The sequence below is a fragment of the Cynara cardunculus genome (genome assembly GCF_001531365.2).
Source record: "Cynara cardunculus var. scolymus isolate 2C chromosome LG 2, CcrdV1, whole genome shotgun sequence".
Taxonomy (NCBI): Eukaryota; Viridiplantae; Streptophyta; class Magnoliopsida; order Asterales; family Asteraceae; genus Cynara; species Cynara cardunculus.
In genome coordinates this window covers 14,840,896-14,852,824 of record NC_037529.1, presented here as the reverse complement: position 1 = coordinate 14,852,824, position 11,929 = coordinate 14,840,896, and the positions used below count along the sequence as shown (strand labels likewise).

The 11,929-nt window shown below is 35.5% G+C and overlaps 1 protein-coding gene across 1 annotated transcript; it reads left to right on the top strand.

Moving 5' to 3' along the window:
* Positions 1-3,457: 3,457 nt before the first annotated feature.
* On the top strand, positions 3,458-9,484 carry LOC112506927 (glycine oxidase). Its single transcript, XM_025111263.1, has 10 exons — positions 3,458-3,932; positions 4,655-4,804; positions 6,206-6,420; positions 6,549-6,619; positions 6,715-6,874; positions 7,089-7,278; positions 7,605-7,763; positions 7,877-7,965; positions 8,512-8,613; positions 9,153-9,484. The coding sequence occupies exons 1-9, from the start codon at positions 3,590-3,592 to the stop codon at positions 8,605-8,607; spliced, it is 1,473 nt and encodes a 490-aa protein (XP_024967031.1). The 5' UTR covers positions 3,458-3,589; the 3' UTR covers positions 8,608-8,613; positions 9,153-9,484.
* Positions 9,485-11,929: the final 2,445 nt, after the last annotated feature.

The following is an 11,929-nucleotide window of genomic DNA, read 5'->3' as shown; positions in this document are numbered from 1 at the left end:
CACAAAATTAACCAACAAAATTAACCTAAAATAAATACCTAACCTAAAGCATTTACCAATTACCAATTACCACAAAATTAACCTAAAATACTACTATATATATGAAGTTGGAAATTAGAAATTTAGAATCTTTACCCAAGAGCCAAGAGGCAAAGTCGGTCTCGGTCAGTCGGCTAGGCTAGGGTTCCTTTCCTCCGACTCCGGCTCAGGCGCAGCGATGAAGATTGAAGATTGAAACATAGACGACAGGCGCTGAGGCGCAGGCGCAGGCGATGAAGATTGAAGAAGAACTCGCAGGCGCAGGCGATGAAGATTGAAGAAGAAGTCTAGAAGAGAAGAAGTGAGAGTGAGGTCTGGAAGACTGGAACTCTGGTTTAGTTGGTCGCATAGCAATTAGCAGGTAGCACCGTGCACCGCAGAGGGGCCTCTTGCCTCATATGGTTGGGGGCCCAAATACATTTAATTAAAAAATACATGTAATTTTTTTTTGGGCTTTCATGTGTAATATTTATTGGGGGCCTAGGACCCCTACCCTCTCAAGCTACATCCGCCACTGCTTGCAACCTATTGCTTTTCTATTATTAGGTAATTCCATGATAAATCAGGTACCATTCCTATGTAAAGCCTCCATCTCGTAATTTATGGCATTTACCCATTTTTGATCATTAGAAGCATCTTTAAAGGACTTGGCTCAACAGATTTATTTAAATTTGAGACAAAACAGAAATTTTCGGCAGACAGACAAGAGTAATTAACAACTTTTTCTATTCCATATTTGACTTTACCCTCTATGATAAAATCATCAAATTTCCGAGGAAAACTACTAGTTCTAGCAGAACGTCTAACAGTTTGAGTTTGGGAGGAATCACCCTCAGAGATATGACCTAAAGAATCATCATTTGTATTTTCGCTAATCCCTCCAATTGTATGAACAGCATCACGAGAGTGTCTGGCAACCATGCTAGGACTGCCAACTGGTAACTCTTCTGTCAAGATCATTTTCTAGAGAAGAATCTTGACTGTATTGAATTTCAGAGCTGCCTAGAGATTGCATATTGTCAGTCCTAGATAGGCTACCTAGATCACTACGGTTACTTGTTCTAGATTCAGACAAATGATTAATATCATCATGAGTAGGTCCGCTATTCTCATCATTGGGCCCCAGAACATCAAAATTATTAGAAGAACTAGACAAAGTATCAAAGAAATTAAGGCTGTTAACACCTTCAGTATTTAACAAATCAGTATCATCATTACTCATCTTGAAAGGAAAAATACTTTCATAAAACTTGACGTCTCTGGAAAAAAACAGTTTCTTAGTGTCAAGATTATAAAGTCTATAACCTTTTTTAGAATTTGCATACCCCAACATAACACACTTTTCAGATTTTGGAGAAAACTGATGTTAGGAATTAAAGCAAAACAGAGACACCCAAAATTTCTCAGATGAGTAAGAACTGGGGGAAAACCATAAACCAGATCATATGGACTCTTACCATTTAGGACAGAAGTGTGGGTTCTATTTATTAGATACGTGGCAGTTAAGACACACTCATTCCACATGTTAAGCGGGATCCCAGCCTGAAACATGAGAGCCCTAGCCACATTAAGCAAGTGTCTATATTTTCGTTCAACAACCCCATTCTGCTGAGGTGTATAAACACACAAAGTTTGATGCAAAATTCCTTTGGACTAAAAAAAATTCAGTTAATCTTTGGTTAACAAATTCAATGACATTATCAGTCTTACAGATTTTAACAGATTTGCCAAACTGAGTTTTCAAAAAATTATAGAAACTTTTGAATGCTTGAAGATTTATTATAAAGAACATAGTAAACGAAGTACATAAGAAATAGAATACAACTTACTTGTAAAATATCTACTATTGCTTAACCAAGAACTAGAAGAATCCTATTGCTAACTGTTAACAAACTAATGAGAATATAGAAAAATGAGAGAGAATATGACTGATTGTTGATTGGTAAAAGTGAAAGTGAGCTCCAAATGAGCCGTATTGCTCATTTATATATCTTCCAAAGATTGACAGAATTTCCCCTTCAAGTTTCAAAGATGTGCTCCGCTACCCTCATACTATCTTCAAAAGTGAGGCGTAGTCCTCCTCTTTTGTCAAACCAGCTATACTTTTAGAACTTGACACAATCTACCCTATTATGTTAACAAGGTAACAAACAAGGACATAAAGTCAAGTTAGATAAAGTTAAGATTGCAATTTATATGAGTATTTTAACAGAGCAGTTGTAAACCTTGCTAAGCCAACGTTTATATAGCGATGATAGAGATCTAGGAGGAATTTATGGAGGAGTAAAAAGCCCCCTTGACATCTATTCATCTGCAAATAATTCTCGATGTGAAAACACAGAGACAAAGGGTTGAGCAATCTTTTACTCTATCAAAGCGGCGGATTAGTAAATCCATTTTTTTATTCCCGTGGAAGTCCACATTTTGGCCTAATCTTCTTCCATAATGGTACGGCACAATAGTATTAATGAGATAGATACACAAATCACTTTAAATAGAAGAAGTCGAGCATTTATAGCACAAACCTTTACTCTAAAGCTGCATTATAATGTGGCATAGTTTGGAGCTTATCTTATGTGTTTAAACATCCAGAGATGGACAAAGGACCAATTAGCTCCATGAACGTGTCATTCCATGCTATAATAAATTATACCTGGATTATATGTTGCATGATTTGGTAAGTAATTTGTTGCATGTAGAAGTGGGGGTCAATATTTTAAAAGGGCATGAAAGTCACTATAGTCTATATTACATGAGTTTCATACAAAGTTCTGTTAAAAATTTATTCATGCCATTTTGGCCCATTATGGAGGAAAATATGAAAACAAATTGTTGAATATTTTTTGTTTTTGGATTTGGAAAAATGTGTTGTTGCACATTGGCTTGTGCGTGTACCATAAGACTATAATAGTTCGTCCAGAGTAATTTTGGCAAGTATTCTTGTGCGGTCGATCTTGTTTGGGTCGAAGATAGGTGTTTACCGTTAGATCACTTGTGAATGGCATCGGCAAGTTGTTATGCATGACTATCCGATGCGGAGTGACGTGTCATTTATGCATGTATGTGTTATGAATTTTCCACGTGTGTCAAGTTTTCAAATCTAAAATTTTATTATGTCGTGGAGTCGACATGCTAGAAACTTTAAGAAACAAATCATAGAGTAAAGTATAATGAACCAAGAGAAGATAAAAAAATACATGGTTGGTGAAAATCACCAAAATAGATGACATGGTCTATACCTGTTATTGACAATGTGAATGAAATAAAAATCCTCTTATGACTACGGAGGTTCAAATCCGATGATTCCAGACTATCTGCAAGGCAGATGGTCGTCCTGGATTAATCAGCTCTCAATAACGAGATGGATATCCTCTTTAATAAAAAAAATGTGAATGAAATAGATGACATGGTCTATACCTGTTATTGACCTTCGGTTCGCTGGTTATTCCCTTTGAAAGGGATCGTCGTTTGCAGTATCGGAAGTTAACCGGAGGCGGCAGAAAGTCAACCCACCGGAATAAACAATTACCAACAAAGAAAACTTAAAAAAATGGCTTCGCTTTCTCTTTCACCTAACCCTGATTGCCGAATCAATGCTACCATTTTCTCCCCTCGGATGCAGTTGCCCCGTCGTGTTGTTGTCGTTTCAGGTGTTTCTGGCATCCATTTGCCCGCAAAAAGTTCCTTATCAGCGTCACTGGAGAAGAATCGGAAAAACAAAGTAGCCGTCGTCCGGATGTCATCAATGTCTCCTGCTTTGCACTCATATGATGTCGTTGTAGTTGGCGCTGGAATAATTGGATTGAGTATCGCCCGACAGCTTCTAATTGGATCGGAGTTGTCTGTCGCCGTGGTTGACGCTGCCGTCCCTTGTTCCGGTGCTACTGGTGCAGGTGCATCAACTCCTCCATGATTTATGGAATCAAATCATATATTTTTAAGCGTTTTTGATTTTATACATTTGTTTTTCTGCTTTCTGATATTGTTGGTCGTCAATAAATACGGATCTATTAGTAGAATTTGGTTCAATTATTACAGTCAAGAGTACTTATTACAGTCAAGAGCACTTATTACAGTAAAGAGTCAACTCACTGAGCTTGGAATGAGCTGCTTGTTTTTAGAATTTTCATAGAAATAAAACATTTAAGAATCTGCAGTTTCAATTTTCATTATCAAATGAATATGATAACCCTAAACATCCACCGCACCGATTCACACAAACTGGAAATTTAATTGCTTCAATTGTTGTAGCTTTTGTGGAAGACTAGCTGAATGATTCCCAAAGTTTCTATAAAAGTTTTATGCTACTTTTTCCAATTTCCAATTCCATGGTAACTTTGCTTCATTATTTAATGTCATTTCCTTTATTACGATTTCACATGATCACACTGTTTTTGAATTTTTTTTATTTAAATAACCAGTAATGACGATAATGCGGTGATGGAGTTGGGATGTTAAGCATTTCGAATACTGTGGTTGGGAAACTTATAGAAAGAATGATATGAATTTAAGTGCATGTTGGAATAACAATGTCTTAGCCACAGAGTTTCTTCCTAACACGTAATTCACTGTAGGATCTCATCATCCTTCTGTGTGTCATTTGCATTGGTTTTAGGACAGGGCTATATATGGATGGTACATAAGGTTCCAGGAAGTGAGAAATGGGAGTTAGCAATGAGAAGCCGTGAACTGTGGGAGAAGTTTGCAGAGGATATTAAGCATCAGGGAATGGATCCTCAAGAGGTTCTTGGCTGGAGGAAGACAGGTATAAAATACATATTAAGTTCATGCTGCAAATAAATTCTTTTTTATTTTTCTTCTATCTTTCTATTCCTTTCACTTTCACTTTCATATCAATTTTGTTTTTCTGTTTGTTCCTTTTCCTTAGTTTTGAATACATAAATACATGTATATTTGCATCCAAATATATGTTTATCAGCCAGAATTCTATTTCTAGTGAAAGTGAACTATTCTTATCTGGAAGCTAGTGTTTCGTTGAGCCGAAGGAAATCAACTTTACTGCTTTGATTAATGACATGATATCATCTTGCCTGAACACTTGATTTAGTATATCAGTTGATATCTGAATGCAGCCAACTGATCGACTTAACCACATTCCTTCATCCTAGAATGCATTATAATCTACTGTAGTTTCCAGATAAAAATTTCAACATTTCCCACCTGTTGCTGCTGTTTATTAGCTTTCAGCATGAATCGTCATTCCTTCCTTGGTCTTTACCAGTACATCTTTGACCACAAATACAGTGTAAGAGGGCATGAGGCCCCATATAAGATATACTTGATGTCTGAACCTGAATCTTACAAACATTTCTTATTTATTACCTTCATGACCTGTTTGTTTGACACCATAAAAGTCCTGCAAGTTCACATCATGTAGATAACCTTAAGCTGAGGCTGAGGGGTCAACTGATATGAATTGTTACTATTTTATGTAATAAGAGGTTCCAGATAGAGAAATGATAGCATCGTGAATGCATAATATGTATTATGTGCTGATCAGGTGTGATTTATGAAGTTTCAGATGAAAAACATTTTCTCTTAACGAGTGTAAGAGGAAATTCTGAGACTTGGATTGATCATGTCTCTGATCACCAGAAGTTAAATTAGTATAACAAAAAGATTAACCAAACTGCCCATCAATACTGTAAGAATTTAGAAGTTGGAGAAATAAAATCCTTTTTCTACTCCTTTTATTACAAGAAAATTGTGTCATTTTCTTTGATGGGAACTTTTCTAGCTACAATTACTTTCGTGCTCATTGTTGATATAACTGGGAAATAAATTCATTAAGATCTACGACCTCCCCTATTTTTTTCATTATTGAAGGCATTTGACCACTTGTGAGTTGAACAATGCAATTTTCACGGAACAGAATGACAACTTGCTTTTCTCTTACATGGCAATATGTGCGTCTTTCATTAAGAATTATATGACCTCAGATCTGACAGAAGCTTACATCGATTATTTGATGTCAGATTGAGTTTAATGGAAATGCTAAAATATGTTTATTGCGAAGTGTTTGGAGGAAAAATCTTGATTAATTTAGTTACTTATGTTCCCTCTTATATTCCACTCATTCTAATTTTTGCCAAGGAAATACAGGTTAAGGTCACTAATATAAAGAGACTGGTATTCATATAAACAGGAAGCTTGTTGGTTGGTAAAACCTCGCAGGATATGGCAGCACTGAAAGGGAAGGTAGATCAGCTATCTAAAGCTGGGCTCAAGGCAGAGCTCTTATCTAGCATTGATTTGATGGAAGTAGAACCTGCACTTGTGATTGGAGAAGAAGGTTGTGCAGCCTTTCTACCAGATGATTACCAACTGGATGCTCGCCGTTCAGTTGCATATATTGAAAAGGTACTCAAAACTTCGTTATGTCAAACTGTCAATATCGCTTCACATACTCACTTACATGAAGTTAAACATTGCTCAACAAATGCTTAGTGCAGTTCAATTACTAAAATATCACTGAGAATGTGCTGCAGGAGAACAGGAAGTATGCAATTGAAGGAAGATATGGGGAGTATTATAATCAGCCGGTGACTGGTTGGTTAAGGTAACATGGTAAATGTTTTGCTGATGTTAAGTTGAGGAACTTGTATCTATAAAAGGGTAAAGGCTTTCTTGTTGCATTTGACAACTCTTTTTTAGGTCTGGTGATGGGAAGATTGAAGCTGTTCAGACTTCGAAAAATTTGTTGTATAGCAAGAAGGCCATAATAATTGCCACTGGATGCTGGACAGGGTCTTTGATGCAAGACCTAACTAGGGATTTGGATATTGAATTGCATGTCCCTGTAAAGCCTCGAAAGGTTAGAATGAAACTCAGATTTTCACAGAACTGCAGCTATGAATTTTCCATCTGTACAGCAAATTTCACTATAAGATCTTTTATTATATTTGTGGGGTCTGATAGAAAAATATGTCTATATCTTGTAGAATGAACTCTGCCTTGGAAATTGGAAAAGAAATGTTCTTTAAAGTCGAAGGATACATTTAATGGATTTTCTTCTTCATTACCAACAGGGTCACCTCCTAGTAATAGAGAATTTCAATTCCTTCAAAATGAATCATGGTCTAATGGAGGTAGGCTACATTGGTCATCAAGATGCAACTTTGCAACCCAGTAATCTAGATTCTGGAGTTGATCATCATTCTGAAACTTCATCTATTTCAATGACTGCCACAATGGATTCACTGGGAAATCTTGTACTCGGTAAGTCTTTGTTCCCTCTTCATCTTTCAGTAGCCAGCTTCAATCAATTTCTGATATCATTTTTTGTTCTATGAATTTATTAATCATTCAGCTTTCAATTTTAAGTTTAGATTAGAGGATGGATTGAGAATCAATTGAAGAATGTAAAGATGATGAACACAATTTGGGGAAAAGCCAGCCATTTTCTTGTATTGTTCAGCTTGTATTGATTTTAAGATAATGACAAAACTAATCCCTAGACTATGCATAAATACACACACACACACACACACACACACACATATATATATATACATATATAATCTAACAAGATTTATTTGTAGCAGGAAGTAGCCGGCAGTTTGTTGGGTTCAGCACAGAAATAGACAAGCACATCATTAATCGGATATGGGAGCGCGCACGGGAGTTCTTTCCTTCTTTAAGGGAATTGTCACTAACAGAATTGGAGAAAAGCAGAGAAGTCAGAGTTGGACTGAGACCCTTCAGTAAGATGCACTGTGATTTGGCTGAAGATTAAAGTTATTGGACCTGCACGGCAACCATAAGGTTGTAATATTATGAATTGATTTACTAGTCTGATATATTATGCTGGTTTCAGTGCCTGATGGAAAGCCTATGATTGGACCTGTTCCTGGATTGTCAAATGTATTCCTTGCTGCAGGCCATGAGGGAGAAGGATTGACTTTGGTATGTTTTCAGTACTCTCAAGGACTCGCTGTTAGTTAGTACAATATATCTTGAAAGGTTAAAAAACTCTCATCAACTTTTCTCATTTCTACAAGTTGATTTTAGTAGATTGCGTTATTTGGCTTTGTATTTTTTTGAAACATAAAGAAAGGGGTTGATTTTCCCAAACTTCCCACATAAAGAAAGGAGTGATCAACTTGTTTTTTTTTTTTTTTTTTTTTTTTGCAAATAAACCATATTCTTGTAAAAATGAAAAGTAACACTATGTTTTACAAGAGTGAAAATTTTTGACAGAAATGCCAAGTATAATAATTCCTTTTACATTTATATTATCATAAGTTGTCTAGAACTGCTCATTCTCATAATGCTCATTTGAGAAGTTAATCAATGAAAAACAAATGGATTTTGTTGTACAAATTACTATTTCTTTGAGATCTGCTCATTTGAAAATTTCTACAGATTCACGTAAATCATTTTGCACTAGTTCTTTTTGCTAACAAAAATAGTGAAATGTATACTATGTAATATCTTTCCGGTCTTCAACAGGCCCTTGGAACTGCTGAAATGGTTGCTGATATGGTTTTGTGCAATCCCAGCAAAGTTGACAAGGCACCCTACGCACTACACGGTCATTGTTCTTGATAGCAGGTGAAACTGGAGATCTCTTGACCTGAAGTTGTTATCCAATATTCATCATACTTGAAGCCATCTTATGATAGAGGGTGGTTGGGGGAAGGATTGGTACCTTTTGATAGAAATAAGTAGTTTCAAAGTACTTTTTAGTTATGTAGGCTCTTGGCTTTCTGTTTTAGTTCTGTCTTCAAAAGAATTTATATTTTTTCCAAAATCCATGGCTTATAGTTGTGCTTTCCATATATTTTACTAAACGTTTGTTGCAAGTCAGTGGTCTTCTTGGAAACAACCTCTCTATCTTTTGGGACAGAGATAACGTCTGTGCACATCTACCCCCAGAACCTACCTCCGTTGGGATATATAGAGTTTGTTTGGTTTGTTTTTTTTTCCTTTGCCCTCCATCAGTTCCTGTTCTTTTTATCTTTTTCGGTGTTTTGAATTTCTTCAGTTTCTCATTATGCGCATGATAGGTATACATGCAGCGGAAGTCTTTATCTTTTATTATAGCCCATTTTAATGAAGCAAATTCATATCATATTTTGTCTTTGTAACAGCTAAACTGCGGTCGCAAACTTTGAATTGTGCTGACAAGAAGACCCGATCTTCCTTATGGTTCACAGAAATAAAGTAAGCTACTGCAGCCTCCAGGTATGTTCTAAGTGACATAGATCACCTGCAGAAATGTGAACCCTTAGAATACCATAACGACACTCTGATTATGGCTGTCATGAGATATCTCATTGTTCGTGTGTGATTGCTTCTTCTGAATTTTCATGGGAATTTCAGTTGTACATGTCAACTTGTGTTAGGATAGTTTGATGATTGGAAGCTATATCTTGTAAAATAGTTCCGAAAGCTAATTAAAAATCGAGCCGCTTGTTCCATATTTTTTTGCGCTTTCCTGCTCTTGAAGCTTTCATCTGCTATGTTAAAATTACGCATTTTCCTTAATCTTATAAACTGGTCTCGCCTTCATAACATAGCAAACTTCTAGGGTTTAAACAAACGATCTTCTAGCGTTGTTATTTGAAAGAACTTTGTAATGTCTCTCAACCATATGCAGTAGATTGATGAGTTTGTTCTAAAGGTTATATTCGAGTTTATACCCGTTCATTAGTATGATTGTTGATATATAAAAGATGGAAAGGATGTTATGAATCATGTTATCTTCTATGATTTTCTTGCCACAAAGATTGAGACGTACAAGACACGACATTTCTTTGTTGAAATCAGTCACCTTCTTGTAATTGTGTAAGTGAGTTTCATTCCAGTATATGATTAGTTTGGGAAGTACTTGGTAATTAATATTCTCGATTTTTCTTTTTGGGACGTTCTACGATTCTTGGGGGGTTTTAATTGACGGTCCCTGTGAAAGTTGTGACTGATGTATCATCTAAAAAGTTTGAAGGTATTTATTTGTACATTAAAAGTTGATTTTTAGGGTCAATAGAGTGTGATGGTTTTTACATATTTGATTGTGTTTTTCCAAACCTATCTTATGGTGGTATTCAAGTCCTTCCGAGTCCAAGATGTCGTAAATAATATACAATTAATGATTTTCTAAAACAATGAATTATGGATCATAATCATGCATGAAATTTCATCATCATAACAATGTTGGATTTTTATATGTTTACACTTTCATGATAATACTTCATCAATATTTCAATTTTCGGAAACAAACCACTCAATCTATTGGATCTCTTGGTAGCAGGGAATCACATGGATTACTTAACTCCTACAAACCTTAACACTATTTGTATTCATTTGACAAAATCCTTTTGATATCTTGCTATTTATTTGGTCCAAAAATCTGATTATAACATTAATAGTTATAAAGTTTTTGGCATGTGACAAAAAATTTGAGTTCATAATTTAACCCCTTAAAAGAATTTTAGGAGCTTTAGAGAAAATGTCAAAAGATATGAGAATTGAAAATGTAATTTTCAAAATTTAATTATGAGATTATAAATTAAGATAAAACATTTAAATACTATGGGGGTGTTTGGTTCGCATATTTTGAAGGAATATGATGGAATTGGAATGTTGAATTCCATTGATCAAATTTCATTACTTTGTTTGATTCATTCTTTTTCAAGAAAGGAATCTTCCAAATCTTAGAAATTTCACAAATAAATGAATTTTAACATTCATTGACAACTACATGATATTTCGATGACATGATATTCTTTATTTTTTATAATACCAAATATGTTTTTAACCCAATATACCCTAATCTCATAAAACCCAACATGACCATCGTCGAACACCTTCGACCACCGTCGATCTGAATCACCGCTAACCACCGCTATCTGAACCACTATCGACCACCGTCATCTAAGCCATCATCGACTACCACCGATCTGATTCACCGGCGACCACCACCGATCCGAACTACCGCTAATCTGAACCACTGTCGACAACCGCCGAAATGAACCATCGTCGATCACCGCCATCCGAACCACCATGGACCATTATCGATCTGAACCATTACCGACCACAGGCGACTACCACCAATCTGAATCACAGCTTGACATCACCGACCACCAACGATTTGAACAACCGTCGCCACCACTGATCTGAACCACCGCGGACCACAATCGATCTGAACCACTGCCGACCATCGTCATCTGAACCATTACAGACCACCACCGATCTGAACCACCGCCGACCACTGTTGATTTAGTAACGTCGTTTGGCTTATGGTTATATTTGGTTGTGTATTTTATATTGTTTACATACTAAATAATTGTTTTATTAAAGTATTCTTAGTTTTGAAAAAATAAAATTTTCAAAAAAAGGCATTTTGGCCATTTACCAATTTCATTTCATTTCAATCCAACAACTACATTCTGTGAACCAAACAGACATATTCTAATTTTTTAACAAATTTCATCCCAATGTCTACCAATCAAACATGTGGTCAAATATGACAACATTTCATTCTAATATCTTCAAAGTCAAATTTCTTTAACATATTTCATTCTATCTAAAAACATTTTGTGAACTAAACGCCACCTTAATTAACTTAATTTTTAAAGATAAAAACATGAGTAAAATGCGTAAAATAGTAACCTACTTTTACAGATTTTCTTATTATATCATTCTACTTTCAGTTTTTCTTATTACAATAATATACTTTTGAAATGTTTTTTATTAAGGCATCACACTTTAAAATTTATACCCGTTATAGCATTGAGTAACTTTTTAAATTAAATTTACTGATTATACCAGGTTTCTTTGCCACCACATCGTCCACGTAGGCTGTCCACATGTACGATAGTATTGCCATGACATTTCTTATTATAACATTGTACTTTCAAGATTATTA

What these genes read in the sequence shown, in the direction of transcription:
- LOC112506927 (XM_025111263.1), top strand. Translation starts at nt 3,590, where the DNA reads ATGGCTTCGCTTTCTCTTTCACCTAACCCTGATTGCCGAATCAATGCT. An exon ending in CCGGTGACTGGTTGGTTAAG is followed by an intron (nt 6,620 to 6,714) that starts GTAACATGGTAA and finishes ACTCTTTTTTAG; the next exon opens with GTCTGGTGATGGGAAGATTG. An exon ending in TCCCTGTAAAGCCTCGAAAG is followed by an intron (nt 6,875 to 7,088) that starts GTTAGAATGAAA and finishes CATTACCAACAG; the next exon opens with GGTCACCTCCTAGTAATAGA.